Source organism: Salvelinus alpinus, chromosome 8, assembly GCF_045679555.1.
Source record: "Salvelinus alpinus chromosome 8, SLU_Salpinus.1, whole genome shotgun sequence".
NCBI lineage: Eukaryota > Metazoa > Chordata > Actinopteri > Salmoniformes > Salmonidae > Salvelinus > Salvelinus alpinus.
Window position 1 is genome coordinate 38,406,828 of NC_092093.1, and position 22,074 is coordinate 38,428,901.

Consider the following 22,074-nt stretch of genomic DNA (forward strand, 5'->3'; position numbering starts at 1 on the left):
TCAATCTTGAAGCAGTTTTTATTTTTTATTTATTTTTTAGCCCAGAAATAGAGAATGGTGGGTCATGTGTTGGCTACTCTCCAAGTACCCACTCCTGACCATTATGTGGCAGCATGCACAAGTGTTCGTGATGCGTCAGTAAATCTTTTCAAAGAAGAAAATAGTGGATGCGCAGTCTTCCGGTGTCCTTGTACGACGATTGTTGACGTGGAGCTATGTACCGACACATTCAAGTAAGATGCGATTTAGTATGGTTTTGAGTGGAGTTCTTAATATAATTGTTTTCCATGCCATCGGTCTGCCTTAAAAAAAATGCTTTCTAAAAGGTCAAGAGAAGCCAGCATCACGAGCCTTTAGCGGTCATGTGAGGACATATCCCATCAGACTTGTGTTGAGTGCCCGTTGCTTCTCTATAGTTTATGTTCTGACAAGTCTTTATGGCAGACTAGCTAATTTGTTGAATATTCAGATAGACAGCGGCCTATTCCAAACCAGCGTTGATTTTACAATCTCCAAATCTGTGAAACTGCAGTGCTGGTGAGGGGCTTACAAATGGATGCTTCTTTTCCGTTAATTGACAGGCGCTCCAGCAGGTGTCGCGGCGGACACTGAGCACCAGTGCGCGCAGGCAGGTGGAGAACAAGGTCCCACATAAACAGAAGCATTTCCAGGTAATTGTTTACACTTAAAATGTCTATTTCAAGCTTAATATTAAAACGTACTCTGATTTCAGTTCAATGTCAAGGAAAATGTCGTTTCAAATCAATGACAATGTGATATGTGTTTTAATGACTGGTGACATGTCTGCTCCTGTAGTTTCTTTACACACGATGAAGCCTGAGACGCATATAGTTGACAGATAAGTACATCTGAAAGATGGCTCACTGGGTTGGAGTTACTTATTTGCATGTAGTGTGTAAAAGTATGGCTCCTGGTCAAAAGTAGTGCGCTAAATAGGGAATAGGGTGCCATTCGGGACATAGGCCATGGCATGAGATGAGAAACCCATGTCTGACTCTGATTAGCGATTGCCACTGGCACATGATCAAGGGAGGGTGATGCCACTGCCTCATTGGCTGCTTTTCAATAACTGATTGTGCAAACTGTGTTGCTGTAAATGCTTTCTAAAACGGGTGCGTTGCAGGTCTTGCTGTCAATAATGACACTCGTAATGGCAACATGTTGCGTTCTGTGGCTAACTAGAATGGTCCGTTTTGGGGGTATTAATGACCACTCAACCACCTAGAACAGAGGTCGCTGTAGATGCACCATTGAGGCCCTTTGTGCCACTAGAAGCTGAAAGGAATGTCAAGTCAATGTCCACTTGGAGAATACCACAGCTTTGGTGGGCTTAAAGGAAGTAGGATGCTTATACTGCATGTTGCTGTGCATGATATGCGTTTGATACAGTATGTTTTTCTTCACCAGGAGGACAATGGGATTCCAATTCATTTGAAAGGGGGTGCCAGCGACGCTATCCTGTACAGAGCAACAATGACACTAACTATCCTAGGTGAGTACAGATGGACTCAATGGCAAAACATTTAAAAACATTTTTTATCCATGTAGACACCAGATCTTGGTATAGTCTGGTTGTGCATTACCACTTTAAATTGTTCAACACCTTTGTAATAACACTGTATTTAATTAGTAATGATGTTTTATATGTTATTGCAGGATCTGCATATGTCATATATGAACTGGTTTGTGCAGCTTTCCCCAAGAAGAAGGAGTGACGCCAGCTGCTGGGCTCACCTGTTCTACATGACACCCTATTAGTTGTAAAAAGTTGTCTCTGTGTCATCAGGGGGTTGATTTGTCATGTCATAATGGCTTTTGTTTCATGTTCATGGGATCAATATTTATTTATTTATAACTGAGGATGATTAAATATGCCTCTCATTACCAAGTGGTCTTTGTTGTCTTTGTTCTTTTTGTATGTGTGTAAATGTTATATTTTAAGTAAGGGATACACCATAACAAACGTCGGTAGTGCGCAGCGGGCGGCCATCCTATCGCCTCTGACCACAGAGCATCGGTTGTCATTTTCTGTTAATGTGCCAACAATTCTGCATGTGGTATCGCCACCGTTCGTTGAAACCCAGCAGGTGATCTATTGGGCATGGCTGACGTTTGTGTTGGTCTCTCTTGTCCTTTAAACTACACTGAATCAACAATGCTCACAATAGTCTGTGTAGAGGAATGTTGGTGGTAGCCTACATCTGGATGTCTGGTAAGTGTTCATTATCATCAACGCAGGCAGAGGAAGAAAGGCCTTAACAATGTTGTTAATCTGGTTTGCTACTAATGACGTTCTCATGATGGGAATTATTATCCGTGCTGTAAATGGAAATTCATCTTGTCTTAGAAATTTCCTGAATGGATATACACACTGATCTTATTATAAACAGCATCAAAGAGAACAATTATGCTCAAATTTCAGGGTGTATTTACATTTTTTTATTTAACCAGGCAAGTCAAGAACAAATTCAGATGTACAATGACAGCCTATGAACAGTGGGTTAACTGCCTTGTTCAAGGACAGAACCACCGATTATTATTTTTATTTTATTTTTTTACCTTGTTAGCTCAGGATTCGATCGGGTCCAATGCTCTAACCACTAGGGTACCTGACTATGCTTTCCCCACTTTGTGCAGTTTGGCTGCTTTGAAGCCAGTCTAAGATTACTAGGCTACATTTGGCCAAGAGCAGTCTTAAATGTGTTCATCATGATACTTTGAAAATAAATTAGTATATCTCGATCAGAAAATGATGCTCCTATTTTGAAATGTGCCTTGAGCTCTAGCCTACAGAAATCAGGACTATATCATGGGAAAATGTCATGAGATGCAATTTGCTGTGTATTGTTTATTTTAAAAAATGGTGATAGGCTATGCGTGCACGTTACGAAGTTGAGTAGCAGATAAAGTGTTTTTATCAGACATTTAACTCATGAAATGTAAGTAACGTTTTTTTAATGAACTTATTTGCCCAAGGAACCAGCACTGCAGGATTTTTCTTTTCCATGAGCATTTTGCCTCTTGAGTCACTAGAGGGCTATGTCTTCAAGGGAATGGATTGGGTCTCACATTATGATAGGTCTATGGTCAGGTAACTGAATTCTGTCATATAAAATAGTTTAAACGTGACGATCTCTTTTTATTCCATTTAACATGTCAATTATCAACAAAATGTTCATTTGGAAAAGTGAATCTTCCAAATGATCTGTAGGGCTATAATCTGTATTTCATAAATGAGGGTTTATTAGACTACTCCAATAGCCTATTTTTAATAGGCAGGACAAAGGGTTTGTTTTATCTTGGCCTAGGCCTTAATTCAGTTAGGCCTATCAATTAACTTTTTTTCACAGAGAAGAAGGAACCAGGACAGAAAGCATCACCCTTTCCCCGTGCCTTGCCTGTATAATTCTGATTGGACTGTTAAGAATTTATTGACATTTTCTGAGTTGAATCCAAAGACCTATTAAATACTTCAATAACATAATACGTTTCTAAATATTTATCTACTGACATAAAGCACATTAAATTAAAAGGACATGGTTACTGACTCTTAAACTTGGTCACTTAATAAATGCTATTGGGCTGTTGAGGATTTTTCCATTGTTCCATTGTCCCCCCCCCCAAAAAAACGGCTTAACGGCTGCCAGTAAAACATCTCCTGGTTTCCAAACGCAGATGCTATCCCTTTAATTTGCAGTGGACTTGTGGATACAACACATAGAGGGGCATCATTGCAAAGGAATGCAGAAAACTATGCAAAGTTTCCAAAAGTAATCCCCACACTTTGAGAGGCTGCATATGTCAACCCATGGCAGGGTTCCATGCTTGCTGGCTGTCGTAAGAGCCTACGATGTAAAAGGGAGAGTTGGGAACAGCCCCCTATTAAGTAGCAGATTGTGTAGAGTCTTCCCACTTGGAAAAAGGCTTCTTATCTGGGACCTCCGCAAGAGGAGCACTGAGTTTTCGTCTGTGCTTAGGCTACTTGATTCTTGATAAAGTGAAACTTTTATCCATCATTAGGCAGAAGAGGCATATCCAAAGAGGCTTTACTTTTTTATATTCTGAGACGAGAGAAAACATCATTTCCACAGGTCAGTATTGAATTAATTGAATATGGATTGGACTATTGCTTAGGCTATCTGAGAGGAAGATGGGGAGAGTGAGGTGAGTTGTGGTCATCCGGAGACCAGTGAAGTAGGCTAGGGTATCCCAAGATTGTCCTCTGGGCAAGTGTTTTAGCATTTGCCTATTGTTCATTTGCCTTATTATCATCACGGTGTCATGTTGGTTTGAAATGAAGTATAGCCCATAATTATAGCCCAACAGCCATGACGTAAATGCCGTGCGTGTTGGAATAGTTGACTGCTTCTTCGTGTAATAATGTATGTGATGTAAAGTAGAATTTAACTTGAGAAGAAACAACATATTGATAACTTGGTAGCGTATTCAGTTTTCGTTATAACACTTAGATGAACATGCAATGCAGGATAAAGACGGACACGTTTTTGGAATCGATTGCTCTATCAGCAGCAGAGTGATGGCCAGTAGCCTGCATCTGGCGCACCTGCATTCTGGCGCCTTTGAACGTTTTATTTGGATTTTGTGTTGGGAGACCACGGAATGCTATGCATTGTGTTTTCATAGGCTTTGTACAAGTTTGTGAAAGTTATGGTTTTTGTGTCTTGCTAGTGAGGCACAGCATTGCATTCCCATCTCCATCAATTCTAATGCATTCCTCAAGGCACGTTTTGACTGAATGGGGACAGACTTTTTGATCAGATACTACAGCAGGCTCCCTTGTCCCATAGAAAAGTGTAGACCTACAAGGGACTCTTTTCCATTTGTAGCTGTGCATTTAAACCGCATTGAAATTTGATTGTGAGTTTTTGAGGATATTTGAATGCTATTTAAGATGGAACAATATGTTAATTTATAAAGCCAATGCAGTTGGACGATCAATGGTCTTGCCTTTTGTCTTTGAATTAATAACTATGACACTCTTTGAGAGTGGGTATCATAAGTATCCCCTCCCTTGGATTTTTCACATTCTGTTGCTGTACAAAGTGGAATTGAAATGTATTCATTGAGATTTGTTTTCCATTGATCTACACAAAATACTCCATAATGTCAAAGTGAAAATAAAAATTCAATAATTTTAAAAAAAGGAATGGAAAAATTAAACACCTGGATAGTGCCCAGTGTTCTTTTCTCTGTCAAAGTGTTTAGGGATCATCGATCTTCAAACAGATTGAAACAGTATTTCACCAGAGTGAGTCCATGTAATTTATGTGATTTGCTAAGCCAAATTTTACTCCTGAACTAATTTAGGCTCGCCTAAAAAAGGAGTGAATACTTTTGCAATATTTTAGCTATTAAATCTTTATTTTATTTGTTAACATTTGTCTAATTTTCCTTTCACTTTGACATTATGGAGTATTTTGTTTAGATCAATGACAAAAAAATCACAACTAAATTGAAATCGAACCCACTTTGTCACACAACAAAAAAACCAAGGGGGATGAATACTTATGATATAATACCCTCTGTATGTTTAAGAGTAGGCTATTGGATGATAGGACATCTGCGAAAAGGTACAACAATGTATGCAATCACTACCCGTAAGTCGCTCTGGATAACAACGTCTGCTAAATGACTAAAATGTCAAATGTAAATGTTGCTTGTGGTCATTAAAGGTAGACTGTGTGTTGAAGGATGGCGCATTGCTGAGATCCTTGTGTAATTGCCCGTGCCTTTTGTAGCCTCATTCATGTTCTGCTGAGCCAGAGAAAGAGAGCGAGTCAAAATGAAGATAAGGCTGTCTCTGGCAGCGGCTGCCTTCCTTGCAGTGCTACTATCCTCCGTCGAGGCCCAAGGTAAAGTACCCCTCACCCGCTGTCCTGTCCTCCCTCCCCCCCTCCAATGTTCCTACTGTTAATTAAACACATCTGATCCGAATGAAAAATATGCAGCCCCCCCCCCCTCTCTCTGTAGCTAGTTGTGTCCGTTTTTAAGCTCCTCATGGTGAAATTACAATACTTTCACCAATGCAGTTTTATTTAATGAATAAATGTTTTGCTGAAATAAAATGTCTACAGTATTTGTATCTCATGTAGGCCTTTGCCTATAGGCCTATTTCATCGGTAGGCCTATGGATTCTTGTATTTTTGTTGTGTTTGAATAGGTTGGCTATTTCATTTGTCTTTTGATCCAATTTTCTCTGCCTATTAATTGTGACAGGTTGAATCAACTCAAACAAGTAGCCTAGGGTAGGTAGGCTAACCTTTTACTTGGTCGTCACTAGTTACCACGGCCACAAAGTCTTACTTCTCACTAAACCCTGCCTATTTCTAAAATGTATATATTCTTAAAATCTAGTTTGAAACCTAACCTTAATCATAACCACACTGGTAACCTTATGCCTAACTCTAACCTTAAATTAAGACCAAAAAGCAATTTTTCGTTGTCAGGAATTTTTACAATAGCCAATTCTGACTTTGTGGCTGTGGTAACTAGTGACAACCCCTATACTTCCAAACATCACACTTTAAACTTTTGAGTAGCCTTGAAACACAATTATATAAGCACAATTATATTTTTAATCTAAAACTGGTTCAAATAGATTTTTTTTTATCTAAAAATTCAAAGTGGAACAGGCCCCATCATACACTCTTAGAAAAAAGGGTTCCTAAAGGGTTTTGCGACTGTCCCCATAGGATAACCCTTTTTTGGTTCCAGGTATAACTTTTTGAGTTTCCATGTAGAACCCTCTGTAGAAGGGTTCTACATTGAACCTAAAAGGGTTCTAGCTGGAACCAAAAGTGGTTCTTCAATGTGTTCTCCTATGGAGACAGCCGAATAACCCTTTTTGGTTCTAGATAGCAAGTTTTCTTCTAATAGTGTTGTAGGCTAGTCTGGAAATTAGTGAAGGGGCGACTCCCTAAGCATGATAGTTGTAGTGAAGTCTTTCTTGCGCTAGGAGGGGCACTTGCTTGATATTTTTTTTTATAGGACTTTGTCATCAGTACCTAGTTCCTCTAACAGGCCCAACTCTCTGGTGATGAGAAGAAATCTGTTAAAAAAAATAAGTTAAGTAATGATAATGATAAGGTAATGATAAAGGAGCCAGATAATGATAAAGGAGCCTGATAACGATAAAGGAGCCAGGTAATGATAAAGGAGTTAGGTAATGATGAAGGAACTAGGTAATGATGAAGGAACTAGGTAATGATAAAGGAGCTAGGTTATGATAAAGAAACTAGGTAATGATAAGGGGCTAGGTAATGATAAAGGCGCTTGGTAATGATAAAGGAGCTAGGCAATGATAAAGGAGCTACAGTAGGTAATGATAAAGGAGCTAGGTAATGATAGAGGAGTTAGGTAATGATGAAGGAACTAGGTAATGAGAAAGGAACTAGGTAATGATGAAGGAACTAGGTAATGATAAAGGAACTAGGTAATGATGAAGGAATTAGGTAATGATAAAGGAGCTAGGTAATGATAAAGGAACTAGGTAATGATAAAGGGGCTAGGTAATAATAAAGGAGCTAGGTAATGATAAAGGAGCTAGGTAATGATAAAGGAGCTAGGCAATGATAAAGGAGCTACAGTAGGCAATGATAAAGGAGATAGGTAATGATAAAGGAGCTAGGTCATGATAAAGGAGTTAGGTAATGATGAAGGAACTAGGTAATGATAAAGGAACTAGGTAATGATAAAGGAACTAGGTAATGATAAAGGAGCTAGGTAATGATAAAGGAACTAGGTAATGATAAAGGAGCTAGGCAATGATAAAGGAGCTACAGTAGGCAATGATAAAGGAGATAGGTAATGATAAAGGAGCTAGGTCATGATAAAGGAGTTAGGTAATGATGAAGGAACTAGGTAATGAGAAAGGAACTAGGTAATGATAAAGAAACTATGTAATGATAAAGGAACTAGGTAATGATGAAGGAACTAGGTAATGATAAAGGAGCTAGGTAATGATAAAGGAACTAGTTAATGATAAAGGGGCTAGGTAATAATAAAGGAGCTAGGTCATGATAAAGGAGCTAGGCAATGATAAAGGAGCTAGGCAATGATAAAGGAGCTAGGTAATGATAAAGGAGCTAGGTCATGATAAAGGAGTTAGGTAATGATGAAGGAACTAGGTAATGATGAAGGAACTAGGTAATGATAAAGGAACAAAGTAATGATAAAGGAACTAGGTAATGATGAAGCAACTAGATAATGATAAAGGAGCTAGGTAATGATAAAGGAACTAGTTCATGATAAAGGGGCTAGGTAATGATAAAGGAGCTAGGTAATGATAAAGGAGCTAGGTAATGACAAAGGAACTAGGTAATGATAAAGGAGCTAGGTAATGATAAAGGAACTAGGTAACAATAAAGGAACTAGGTAACGATAAAGGAACTAGGTAATGATAAAGGAACTAGGTAATGGTAAAGGAACTAGGTAATGATAAAGAGGCTTGGTAATGATGAAGGAACTAGGTAATGATAAAGGAACTAGGTAATGATAAAGGAGCTAGGTAATGATAAAGGAGCTAGGTAATGGTAAAGTAATTAGGTAATGATAAAGGAGCTAGGTAATGATAAAGGACCTTGGTAATCAAATCAAATTTTATTTGTAAGAAAATGCTCATCCTGAGGCGGTGCTCCTAGTGGCGGGGACTTTAATGTAAGGAAACTTAAATCAGTTTGACCTAATTTCTATCAGCATGTTAAATGTGCAACCAGAGGGAAAAAAATTCTAGACCACCTTTACTCCACACACAGAGACGCGTGCAAAGCTCTCCCTCGCGCTCCATTTGGTAAATCTGACCATAACTCTATCATGATAAAGGAACTAGGTAATGATAAAGGAACTAGGTAATAATACAAGTACTAGGTAATGATAAAGAAGCTAGGTAATAATACAAATACTAGGTAATGATAAAGGAGCTAGGTAATAATACAAGTACTAGGTAATGATAAAGGAACTAGGTAATAATACAAGTACTAGGTAATGATAAAGGAGCTAGGTAAAACAATTAAGTGAAGGAAGTAACACATGTTTTGCCCGTAAGGGATGTAATAGATTAGCTAATACAGTACTATGAGAGATCAAGTAAAAATGAACCGAGAACTCAGTTGTCTCCTCTTTCATTTGGAGAAAAAGGGGGCTTGATTTTCCTTCTTGTGTTCTTTTTCTGTCTGATGGAACAGAAAGACAAAATATGAGTGTCCCTAAAATTATTTTCCAAAAACTGAGAAAAAACATTCTTCAGAAGCTTCCGTGACCATTCATATAGATTACAGATTACAGCATTGCCTTCTTCTCATTAAATCAGGCTATAATAAGGCTATAATATTCTGTTAGCATATCATATAGACCCCGTATTTTTTAAGAGAAGGCCTCTCTTTTTAGGAGACTGTAGCCTACACTCGGACCTTGATGACCAGAACTAGAGATCACAAACAGAGGTCATAGTAGCACCACCCCCCCCGCACCCCCCACCCCCCACATTGGTATGTTCCTTGTTGAATGGCTTGACATGTTGAGACCAGGATGCTCACTGATCAAATCTTGAACTACTTGGAGAAACCAGAAACGAAGAGAAAGAGTCATAACTCCAACAAAACTTTTTGGCTCATTATTGAGGTTTGTGTGTGTGTGTTTGCGTTTGCGTGTTTGCGTGTGTTTGTGTGTGCATGCCTTTGTGGACTGTGTGTACATGCGCGTATGCCTGTGCTTGCTTGTGGTGTGTGTGCTTTAACTAAGAGCTTCGTAACAAGGAAAATGTGGGTAGTACTGTATGGTTTTGATGGGTCCATTTGGAAACAGAGAAGGAGCAGACCATGGCCCTTGAGTTGATCTGCCAGGTTGGTGGTTCTCATTTTTGATATCCTGTACTGGACAAGCTTCGCTCAGGTCATTTGCTGTGCAAATTTGCATTCAACTTGTCCTGAGTCATGGCTTTTCAACAATATTTTAGAATGATATTCTTGATCCCCACCAGCTTCCCTTATTTAGAAAACCCTTATTTAGACTACAACCCCATACTTACCCTGCTATGCACCACTGCACTATCCACTGACACGTTATCTTGTTATAGTTCATCAACAAGCAGATTAATCTTAAACCACTACACATATTGTCTTATCATTTACTGTATTTGTCATTTTAGACATCTCTAGACATTCTGTTATTACTATATAGGCTACTTAAACGGATACTCATGGATAACGTTGTTATGTCTCTGCATCCAGTATGAAGGAAGTTAGAGGTAGTTTCTCAAGCCAATGCTAACTAGCGTTAGCGCAATGACTGGAAGTCTATGGTATCTACTAGCATGCTAGCAGTTACCATAGACTTCCAGTCATTGCGCTAATGCTAGTTAGCAATTGCGCTAACGCTAGTTAGAAACTTCCTTCAAACTGCCCGTGGAGACGTACAAATGGTATCCATGGGTTCATCTGACTCTGGGGAAGTAGATAACGGCCTTCACTGCCACAGGCATCCCTTTAATACTCTACTCTTGTTAATGCTGTTTTCTCTTAATAGCCTAACTTACTTAAACCCATCCCCCAACAGACGAATATCATTTAAAAATATTTCTAAAATATGTTCTCTGGTCCGTCTTGTACATGGAAACTTTTGTCCGGTTCCATAAGTTGTTACAAACAACTTTTCATGTACATGTGCATGATCTTCAGACAGTCCATTCACTGTGACCAATCACATTTATGGTTTGTTTTGCTTTTCTATTTGATTTGTGTTTTTCTAATATATTTTTTCATTGTGGATTCTCACTACTTAGCGCTAGAGGGGTTGGAAAAGATGTACCCAATGGTCTTAAATGGCATTGTGTATTCTTTTAAGAGGTTTGCAATGGATGGGAGTCATACACATGGGTCAATCAAAGGAAACAATGTACTGAAGGCTATGTATGACTGCATGTCGGCCTTTACACAACCATGGTATATAAACGTATGAGAAGACTCCATTGTAAAATCCATTTCCACAAGTTTTATGAAAGGTGTATGTTGTTGCCGGTTGACTCAGTTTAGGCATGACCTTATCAGCATGCAAAATGTTAGTTAGTCAATGTAAACAAAAGTAATTGTGCCCTTGGATATTTCTTTTTGCCACCGTTTGTTATTCTCCTCACTATATTGTATGTGCTTGAGTTGTTGACTGTGGTCGGACAGACATGGTCGGAAAGCTCAAACGAATGTCATTTTTCTCCAAAATGGCTGCTCGAATGTTATGTTGCCTTGTTGTCACCTCTTGCTGTTTGCCCCAACAATGAATAGGATAACTTCAACCTTGAAGTGTTGATTGTTGGGATATGTGTTACCTACACCTTATGTTTCATCATAAATACACTTATTTTGCAAAAGCTGGAATAACATTTGCAACTTTTTTTTTCACAGTTGAACCACCTTCAGACTTGAGATTTAAGATTTTAAATGAGAACACAGTACAAATGACATGGAATGTTCCACTAACACGGATAGAGGGATTCAAGATACAAGTGGCCTCAGAAACAGGTTGGTGGACTGTTTTTCTGCAGGCCATCTCTCTCAACTTCACTACCTTTACTGCAACATTACCTGTGTAGTTTACAACAAGCAATCACTGCCATTGACATGACAAAACACCTACATTTCCTGTTTTCACCAAATCATTATGGGATCCACATATTAAGCATTTCATGCACTGAACTAAGATTGTTAAGGCATAAATTGCTTGATTTTGAGATTCAGAATTGCTAATTTCCCTAACCTTTAATTTTTAAACTTGGTACTGTATTATTTCCATAGACGAACCAACAAAACATGTATCCCTCCCTGCCACTGCCACTAAGACCTCCATCACAGATCTGACACCAGACATGGACTATGTAGTAACAATCATTGCATACTCTGGATCTGAGGAAAGTTTGCCCATCTCAGGACAGCTCACAAGTGAGTCGTTTACTATCACATCTTATGTAGACTATACTGGTGAATGAAGTGAGTCACTTACGGTCACAGCCATTTGTTTAGTCTACTGGTGATTGATTCAGACTAGAGAGAGGAATGACACTGAATTACTGCATGGCCTTTATCACAGGGGCTGCATCCCAAATGACACCCTATTCCCTATTCAGTGCACTATTTTTTACCAGAGCCCTATGGGCCCTGGTCAAAAGTAGTGCATTTTATATGGAATATGGTGCCTTTTGGGACACACCCCGCCCCCCGCCTCTAATTTCAAATCAAATTGTATTTGTCCCATACCGTGAAATGTTTACTTAAGAGCCCTTTCCCAACAATACAGTTTAAAAGTAAGAAAATTATCAAATAGATCAAAAGAAAATAGTAACACAAAAAAATAACAATAACGAGGATATATACAGGCTATATACTAGGAGTACCAGTACCATGTTAGTGTACTGGGATACAAGGTAGTTGGGGTGATAGTTGGGTAGTTGGGGTAAAAAGCAGAAAGTCCAGGTAGCTGTTTAATGAACTGTTCAGCAGTCTTATGGCTTTGAGGTAGAAGCTGTTCAGGAGCCTTTTGGTCCCAGACTTGGCACTCTGGTGCCACTTGCCGTGCGGTGGCTTAGAGAACTAACCATGACTGTGACTTGGTTGGCTGGAGTCTTTGACAATTTCTTGGGCCTTCTTCTGACACCGCCTGGTATAGAGGTCCTGGATGGCAGGGAGCTTGGCAACAGTGATGTACTGGGTCATACACGCTACCCTCTGTAGTGCCTTGCGGTCGGATGCTGAGCACTTGCCATATCAATGGTGCAACTGTATAACTTTTTGAGGATTTAATCTACTGGTGAATGATTCCAAATGTATAGAAAGAGGAATGACTATCCATGGCCCTAACACAGAGGCAACCCCCCTCCCAAGTCTAACAGTGATTAAAGTCTGCTGTAATGTAATATGAACTGCTTGGTGGGGAAGCCTCTTTGGCACCGGTCCTTAGTTCTGATACTAGAGTCCTAAGCAGCCCAGTCCGGGTCTTTAGAGATTACTGAGAAAACTGCCGTAACTAATTGCATCAGTCCATTATAATTTGGGAGCTGGCTTCGCCTGCCTGCTCGTTGTGACCCCTAGTGGATTTGATCTTATTAGAGACAACCTCATCAAATATATACACAAAGTATATCTTTATGTATAAATTCTAGAATACATTTTTCCCCCCATGCTACTAGTTGACTCTTTTACATTAAGGTGTTGTGGGTAAGGTTAAATATATTTATTTGTTTTTTTGACATTATTTTTTGTCTCATTGCTTGTGTTTCAGTCCAATCAAGTGGCACAGCACACGGAGGTCCCAGGAAACCACAGGTCATAGACTCAGTCAGTAAGTCCATTGCCTCATTGGCCTTTTCTTTTTCTGACACTTAACAGTTAACAACATTTTCCAGTTTGTTCATAGGCTACAGTCTCTTTTTATTTCTCTTATTGTGCCTGGTCTCTTTCCGTTGGTGTGTGGTCGACAGCACAGTAGAGGGAGTTTCCACATATTATTCTATTCAATGCCCCATTGTATAGCCAAATCAGTTTTTTTTACTAAATAAATCTTGAAAATATTGATCATAACATTGCTGCCTGTCATAGTCAGGCTGTCAATCATGCTAAGTGAAGGAGTTTGCACATGCTCAGTGTGGGGGTCAGTGGTGTGGAGCTAACACCTGTGTCAGGGGGCAGGACCCCTGGTGCTGGAGCGGAAGAGTACACAGCCAGGTTGAGAAAAGTGGAAACCATTACGGATACAGCTCTTTACAAGAGCACTGTGGCCTCCCCCAGATGATGCATGCTTACTGCTACTTGGGAAAACCTCTCTCAGACTTTATTTCTATCCAGAAGGAATAACTGGAAAATACCCTCCAGGTAACCCCCTATTCACCCACTGTACCTTTAGTAGTGTTCCCAAAGACTGTACCCACTATGAGGGGTTACATCTCAAAGTATCCCCCTAATAGTTTGTATAACCATTTGAGCTGGATGTGACTGCTGGGCTTATATCAATCGGATTATTCTTGACTGCACTGTTGATGCCACTATCCCTAACCCGGTATCTGGTCTAGTGAGTATGGTGAATGACCTCCAGCCCATCAAATAAAAGTCTGATGAAGAGCCTGGTGAATACAGTGCTGATTTTGGTAGTGACAATGTTATTCTGTCAAAAGGGATGGCAATAACATCAATATTTTTTATTGCATTCTTTCTTTGTCACCTTAGGGTCCTATCTGAGCATTTGTATTTGCCAATAAGAAATATTAATTGATATTCCATAGTTCCTGTCTAGTATATGAGTGTTAAGAGGGTCGTTTTCCTTGTTTTCTTCATACAATAATGTTAAAACGCTGGACCAAAGTTTGCACCTGGAGGCTACTTTCATTGTTCACTGTATATATTTGCACAACAGCACTCTTCACACTGTTTTCTTTGGTCAATGATACAGCTATCTGGGACTTGTAAAGCTACGGAAACAGGACATGCTTCTCCTCAGCTCAAATAATTTGCCTCTCCCATTTTTCCAGTGTATGCTACTTTTTTCATGTTCCTTCTTCTCTCCTTCTCTCTACCTCTCCTTCTCTCCCAGAGTGTTCATTCAGTGCTGTCACAGATTTGGTGTTCCTGGTTGATGGTTCATGGAGCGCTGGAAGAGACTTTAAATACATCCGTAACTTCATCTCTGCCATGGCGGGTGCCTTTGAGATTGGGGAGGACAAGACAAGGGTGGGCCTGGTCCAGTACAGCACTGATACCAAGACAGAGTTTAACCTCAACCAGCACGTGAAATGGGGCGAACTCCTCAGAGCCATCAACACACTGCCTTACAAGGGTGGCAACACCATGACAGGTACTTACCCATCCCATGTACAGTACCTGGCTATACAATACACAATCATAACATAATACTAACTGACAAAGCCGTAGTTCGTCATTAACAACTCTCTGAGGTTGGTAGAGTGAATCAAATGAACAATGTTATAACCAAAAGGGACGTCATGCCACTTTGTTACAGGTGAGGCCATGGACTATTTGCTGAAAAACACATTTACTGAGGCAAACGGTGCCAGGAAAGGCTTTCCCAAGGTGGCCATGATTATCACAGATGGGCAGTCTCAAGACCCTGTGGAGGCGATCGCCAAGAAACTCAAGAACATGGGGGTGGAGATCTTCACCTTGGGTATGTGACTACAGGCTACCTTTCTGTCATCTAACCCTGTTTATGTCTTACTGATACTGCTAATCCTGTCTATATATATATATTATATATATGTATATATTCCATAGTGAATCCAGCTGGTTGTTCTTAAAAGTGGAAAAGAAGGAAAGACCTCTTGCTTCATTCCATATATTTTTAGATCACTTGTTTTATTCAGTATAAGCTCTCGAACCTGAGAAACTATGCCGCAATTAATTCCTACATTCGGAATAATTTTCATGTGCTGCCATTGACTTTAACAAGGAGTGTTTGGACTTTATTGGTTTTAACTATGAATGAGTAAACCTTCTGAAACTGTCGGGAGATCAGGATTACAATGGTGATATGGAACATTTCCCCCAGTTTTTATAAGAGACCATATACATTTTACACCCCTTTTTTGTTCTTTGTCCAATTTAGGGATCAAAGGAGCAGATGAGGACGAGCTAAAACAAATGGCTTCAACCCCCTACAGGACGCACGTCTATAATGTTCTCAACTTTGACCTTATCAAAAATGTGCAGAAAGAGCTCATTACCCATGTGTGCTCGGGGGTGGACGATCAACTCAACTCGCTCGTCAGCGGAGAGGAAGGTAAAATGCAGTTTTACGACTCAAATGTTGGAAGTGGTTTTGGCATGGATAACTTTGAAGAAATTATTAGAGATGCATGAATTAATGGGGGTTGCTCAAAACTTTTCCAGCTAGGGATATCATTTCCTAACAAATTCCCGACCGTGATTTCTTTGTTGGGATTGTTCATTTACAGTTATTGAACCAGCATCAAACCTCAGAGTCATGGAGATGGCCTCCAAGTCTATGAGGGTGACATGGGACATTTCCTTTGGAGATGTCTCGGGTTACAAGCTCCAGCTGATCCCCATGATGGCCGGCAGCAAGCGCCAGGAGCTGTACGTAGGCGCCAGCCAGACCTCAGTGATGGTTACGGGCCTGTCTCCAGACACAGAGTACCAGATCAGCCTGTTTGCCCTCAAGGGCCTGACCCCCAGTGAGCCCATCATGACCATGGAGAAGACTGAGCCAGTCAAGGTGTCCCTTGGTGAGTATACTCTACAACAATATCTTAAAGTCATACTGTATGTCAGTCATTGTTGTAGTCATCCAGTGTCTGATTTTGTCATTACGTGACAGATGTTTTTGTGTCCTCTTCTAGAATGTTCTCTTGGAGTAGACGTGCAAGCTGACGTTGTCATTCTGGTCGACGGCTCATACAGTATCGGACTGTCCAACTTCGCTAAAGTCAGAGCTTTCCTGGAGGTGCTGGTGAACTCCTTTGACATCGGACAGGACAAGATTCAGATCAGCTTGGTTCAGTACAGCAGGGACGCTCACACTGAGTTCTACCTGAACACCCACCACGAGATGAGCGCTGTGGTCCATGCCGTCCGGACGTTCCCCTACCGTGGCGGTTCCACCAACACCGGAAGGGCCATGACCTATGTAAGGGAGAAGATCTTCTTGACCAACCGAGGATCGCGGCCAAACGTTCCCCGCGTCACTATCCTCATCACAGACGGGAAGTCGTCCGACTCCTTCAAGGACCCGGCCACCAAGCTGAAGAAAGCAGACGTGGAGATCTTTGCCGTGGGCGTGAAGGACGCTGTGAGGTCTGAACTGGAAGCCATTGCTACCGAGCCTGTGGAGACCCATGTGTACACCGTGGAGGACTTTGACGCCTTCCAGAGGATCTCCAAAGAGCTCACCCAGTCCATCTGCCTGAGGATTGAGCAGGAGCTCCTCAACATCAAGAAGAAAAGTGAGTAGGACCCTCTCTATATCTGCATGATGTAGTTATTTTTGTTAGTCAGTAAACCCATGCCAACTGTACTCAAGTGAAGATAATGGCTACAAATAATAGTAATTAGGTGGGTGCTTACATTTGTCATATTTCACACATGTACATGTTTTTTGGCATATCCCACTCCCCTTGAGACACCCTCAGAGAGTGGAGTCAAAGCCAGCGATCAGCCATTATTGATAGCGACCCTGTAGCAGTTAGGATTAAGTGCCTTGCTCAAGTGCACATTGACATATTTTTCACCTAGTCGGCTTTGGGATTTGAACCAGCGACCTTTCGGTTACTGGCCCAACTCTCCAAACTGCTAGGCTACAGTAAGTAAAGTAATTTCTTAGCTAAATAGAATGTCTTGCAAACAAGAAATATGGGGGACATTTGAGTATGCCATAGATTCTCAATGGAGATAATGGCCCAGCACCCAGTATTTCCAAAGTCTAAGATGTTTTAATGGAAGTGTCTTAGATACAGTATGTTTGCAATACAAAAATAAATGCTAGCATTCATTGAATTACATAGTAAAAGTAAATCCGTGGCACTTCAATTAGTATGATATGTTACGTTTCGTATGGTATGTATTAATTTGTGGAAGTCCATCATCCATGTGACAAATTTCAATTCGTATGATATGTTATGAATTTTCAAAACGTATGATATGTAACGAATTCCATTTTTTTGCTAGGCTAGGGGTTAGGGTAAAGGGTTAAGGTTAGGTTAGCTAGCATGCTAAGTAGTTGCAAAGTAGCTAAATAGCTCAAATGCTAAAGTTGTTTGTGATGAGATTCGAACAGTGTGTAAAGTGTGAAGCTAACATCTGGCACAGTATCATACAGCGCCATATGGCAGCAAGCAAGGAGCACAGTTTTCCGATGTATACCTTACATCCGAAACATTAGTCAGTTTTTACGATTTTGATTTCTTGATTTTGAGCAAATAACCATGTTTTGAAATATTATACAGTATACTTGGGTAATTTGATGAATTGTGGCAAAAATCTTCACCTTTTTAAAAACTTTTTTAGACTTTATTAATCTATGTAGTTTTGATCAACTGCTTCTATTTGGACAATTCGGAGAGAATAACTCTTGAAAATGACTCCACTCTACCTTGGCCTTGTTGGTCCATGACCTGAGAAGTAGAAGAGAAAATCCTAAGAGTGTATACAACATATGCTTGCAATTACATCTGTCACAACACTCTTTTCCAAAGTTATCATCTTCTGTTTAACAATGTGTTACACACATGTAAAAACTCTTGCACTCTCAGGGCAGTAAGATGACTTGCATGTGGAAATATAATACCAAATATTAGTCGCTCTGCATTACATGGCCAGTGTATTGCGTAACTCACACCAGGTTTGATTATTCATGATATATTCCTTATATAATAATCTATTATGACAACATAGAGAACTGTACACATAGAAAACAATACAGAGATTTTCACTAATGGAATGGAGATGTTTGAGTGTTATTGGGTCTCCATCCCAAATGGCACTTGATTCCCTATACAGTGCACTACTTTTGACCAGAGCCCTATGGGAGGCTGGGAATAAGGTGCCTTTTGGGACGCATCCTGAGTGTTGTGACCTAACGCGTAGTCATCTGCCATCTCCTCCAGGCTTACTCCCACCGAGGTCGTTAACTTTCTCTGAGGTGGCCGCCAGGAGCTTCAGAGCCACTTGGGAGACCGATGCCCTCAATGTCCTGTCCTACCTGATCCAGTTCAGACCTGCTGCTGACGTCGACGGGGACTTTGTGTCCATGTCCTTGCCCGGGGACACGCTCACCACTCTGCTGCCTCACCTCACGCCCCTCACCCACTACGAGATCAACGTCTTTGCCCAGTACACCGAAGGAGACAGCTTCCCTCTGAATGGATTCGAGACCACACTAGATGGTCAGCACCGTCAGACCAACAGATACCAACAGATAAAGAATTTGATGCCAATGCCTTAACTTCTGTTCTAATATTTGTATAACCTCTAAATTCCTTATGACCTCTAATCCCACCATCTTTGTTGCAGAACAAGGACCAGTGCGTAACCTGAGGGTTTCAGAGGAAACGACAGACAGTTTCCGGGTGTCGTGGGCGGCAGCGCCAGGGGCGGTGGTACGGTACCGTCTAACCTATGTACCAGTCAGGGGTGACAGCACAAGATTAGAGACAGCCACCGTCGGCGATGAGACCACCATCGTGCTGCCAGAGCTCTTCCCCTTGACAACGTACCGCGTCATGGTGGCTGCAGAGTACCAGTCAGGCACTGGTGCTGAGATGAAGATCGATGGCACCACCAAAGAAGGTGACTAAATCTCTGCTTATGTAACAGGCATCACTGCGCTTGCTTAATAGTATAGCTTACATCCCTGTCCCTCACTGTGCTCGAACTAGGGCTCCTCTGCCTTGCAACGTCTTAGCCAATTATGCTATAGAAAAGCTATTTGAGACCTTTCATGCTGGGGACTGAGGCTAGGAATCCTACTCCCTTATACAATCCGTCCAGGGGTGTGAACTGAACATGCCTGCCTTTTGTTTCCAACAAAGTTTTAATTTTCTTCATGTTTCATTTTCTTCATGTTCTACTAAGCTAATATTCCACCCAAAATTACTGTGTCATTATATTTTGGCGGGAAGGCATCACAAAGGGGTTGCAGTCTAAGGGGGGATTTTTTCGATGCGTACCGGAGGTGTGTTTGTGTGTGTGTGTCCAGTAATGCTGTAGTTTACAGCGTCGGAGCCAAAGGAGCAAGGGGAAATAAACAAAAATGTACTCTTATTCACCACGGCAACCACATTCTTCTCAGTGATTATCAGCTCTCAGAGCATTTAGTGCCCGTGGACGTTCCAGCTCCTTTAAATAAGGCAGCTGTTTACTTCCAGAGCCTTTAAAAGGGTAGAACGTAGCCCAGCCTTTGCCTCTTTGGCATCATTCACCACCCAGATGTTTCAGAGATGAATTTGTGTTTTTTCCTCAATCTTCTTTACAATGTTGCTCTTATTGTGCTATTCACTGCGTAACCTTTCCAAAAATCTGAAGGTTTCTGTAATTATATGACTTAAGATTTGCATTAATGAAGACTTGTGGTCTTTCCAATCTGTCTTGTCTAATAACAGACTATAATCAGACTATATTGGACACCTCAGCTAATTGGTCATATGCCATAGCCTACACACAACAACTTCAACTTTGATTGGCTCCTCATTGACAGCGTGGCTTTTCCCGCTTCTCCTCTTTCAGCGCTGGGATCTCCACGTGACCTGCAGGTCTTTGACGAGACGGTGTCCACCATGAAGCTTTCGTGGGCGGCGGCACCGGGCCGCGTCCTCCAGTACCGTATCAATTTCCGTCCGTCGGCGGGTGGCGAGAAGAAGGAGGTGTGGGTGAAGGGAGGGAACACCAACACCCTTCTGAAGAACCTGCAGCCTGGCACTCAGTACGATTTGGTGGTCAGCGCACGCTACTCCTCTGGCCTAGGAGACCCTCTGGAGGGGAAAGGAACCACACTGGAAGGTAAAGCAGAGAGTTCCTAAAATAGTTTCATTGGAGTGCAGCTAGAGTGGTGTTTGTGAGACAAGGGCGGATCCTGAAAAACAGTTATTCTCACAAAAACGTATGTAAAGTCCGAACGGTTTGAACTGCAAACTATTATGACCCCACTATGAAAAGCTGTAACTTTCATGAATACGCTCTGCTTTGCTATATAATGTTCACAAGCCACACAAAAGTTGTTAGAAGGTAAGGGGTTCGTCTACATAGAAGATCATAGGATATCTGAGGACATGTCTATAATACAGTAATAAGCTCACATACACTAACGGGTAAAAGTTATAGAACACCTACTCATTCAAGGGTTTTTCTTTATTTTTTACTGTTTTCTACATTGTAGAATAATAGTGAAGACATCAAAACTATGAAATAGCACATATGTAATCATGTAGTAACCAAAAAAGTCTTAAGCAAATCAAAATATATTTTATATTTGAGATTCTTCAAATCGCCACCCTTTGCCTTGATGACCGCTTTGCATACGCTTGGCATTCTCTCAACCAGCTTCACCTGGAATGATTTGCCAACAGTCTTGAAGAAGTTCCCAAATATGCTGAGCACTTGTTGGCTGCTTTTCCTTCACTCTGTGGTCCGACTCATCCCAAACAATCTCAATTTGGTTGAGGTTGGGGGATTGTGGAGGCCAGGTCATCTGATGCAGCACTCCATCACTCTCCTTCTTGGTAAAATAGCTCTTACACAGCCTAGAGGTATGTTGGGTCATTGTCCTGTTGAAAAACAAATGATAGTCCCACTAAGCCCAAACCAGATGGGATGGCGTATCACTGCAGAATGCTGTGGTAGCCATGCTGGTTAAGTGTGCGTTGAATTCGAAATAAATCACAGACGGTGTCACCAGCAAAGCACCCCCACAACATAACACCTTCTCCTCCATGCTTTATGGTGGGAAATACATATGCGGAGATTATCCATTCACTCACACCGCGTCTCACAAAGACACGGTGGTTGGAACCAAAAATCTCCAATTCGGAATCCAGACCAAAGGACAAATTTCCACCTGTCTAATGTCCATTGCAACACTTTTCTGGTTACTTTATGATTCCAGACCTTATTTTCATTGACATTTGTCAATAAAACTCATGAATGCAACTGTTTATGCCAAATGTTGTGTTCTACTTGTAGCCCTGGTTGTCCTGAAAAGAACATGGTGTACAACTTCAATGTGAGGGCAGAGCAAGCAGATGAATGAAGTAGTGAATTTCAGCTTTTTCACTGTGCGAATCCCTGGGACCAACTGGGTTGGACAGACAGCAATGAGAGAGAGAGAGAGAGAGAGAGACAGCGTCAGCCATCTTGTTTTCCTATAGCTGTTTTAGTCAGCTCAGCTCCATCCCTCTGGATGCTGGAGATCATGTTGTGTGCTTGTGTTTTGGCTGGCGGTCAAGCTGTTTGCCCCGGATCGCTGCCACAATAACACAGCTACTGTATCACACCCAGTGGTGCTCACCTAGTTCTTTACCTGCCACTGTGG

General features: G+C 41.1%; 2 protein-coding genes across 9 annotated transcripts in view; both read left to right on the forward strand.

The window, feature by feature from the left end:
- Positions 1–61: 61 nt before the first annotated feature.
- On the forward strand, positions 62–1,905 carry LOC139582265 (cytochrome c oxidase subunit 7A2, mitochondrial-like). The gene is made up of 4 exons (XM_071412283.1): positions 62–233; positions 582–671; positions 1,429–1,513; positions 1,678–1,905. The coding sequence occupies exons 1-4, from the start codon at positions 216–218 to the stop codon at positions 1,734–1,736; spliced, it is 252 nt and encodes an 83-aa protein (XP_071268384.1). The 5' UTR covers positions 62–215; the 3' UTR covers positions 1,737–1,905.
- Positions 1,906–3,873: 1,968 nt separating this feature from the next.
- The window catches only part of LOC139583078 (collagen alpha-1(XII) chain-like), a 97,851-nt gene continuing 79,650 nt past the window's right edge, over positions 3,874–22,074 (forward strand). For 2 of the 8 annotated variants that reach the window (XM_071413816.1, XM_071413812.1), the window contains exons 1-13: positions 3,875–4,112; positions 5,781–5,894; positions 11,436–11,552; positions 11,826–11,969; positions 13,306–13,365; positions 14,611–14,871; positions 15,037–15,201; positions 15,640–15,813; positions 15,989–16,279; positions 16,394–16,996; positions 18,656–18,934; positions 19,062–19,337; positions 20,274–20,546. In XM_071413816.1, coding sequence (XP_071269917.1) covers positions 5,825–5,894; positions 11,436–11,552; positions 11,826–11,969; positions 13,306–13,365; positions 14,611–14,871; positions 15,037–15,201; positions 15,640–15,813; positions 15,989–16,279; positions 16,394–16,996; positions 18,656–18,934; positions 19,062–19,337; positions 20,274–20,546 — 2,713 coding nt within the window. In that variant the 5' untranslated portion in view covers positions 3,875–4,112; positions 5,781–5,824. Of the gene's footprint in view, positions 4,113–5,780; positions 5,895–11,435; positions 11,553–11,825; positions 11,970–13,305; positions 13,366–14,610; positions 14,872–15,036; positions 15,202–15,639; positions 15,814–15,988; positions 16,280–16,393; positions 16,997–18,655; positions 18,935–19,061; positions 19,338–20,273; positions 20,547–22,074 lie in introns of all 8 variants that reach the window. The other 6 variants (XM_071413813.1, XM_071413814.1, XM_071413817.1 and 3 more) reach the window with 4 other exon arrangements.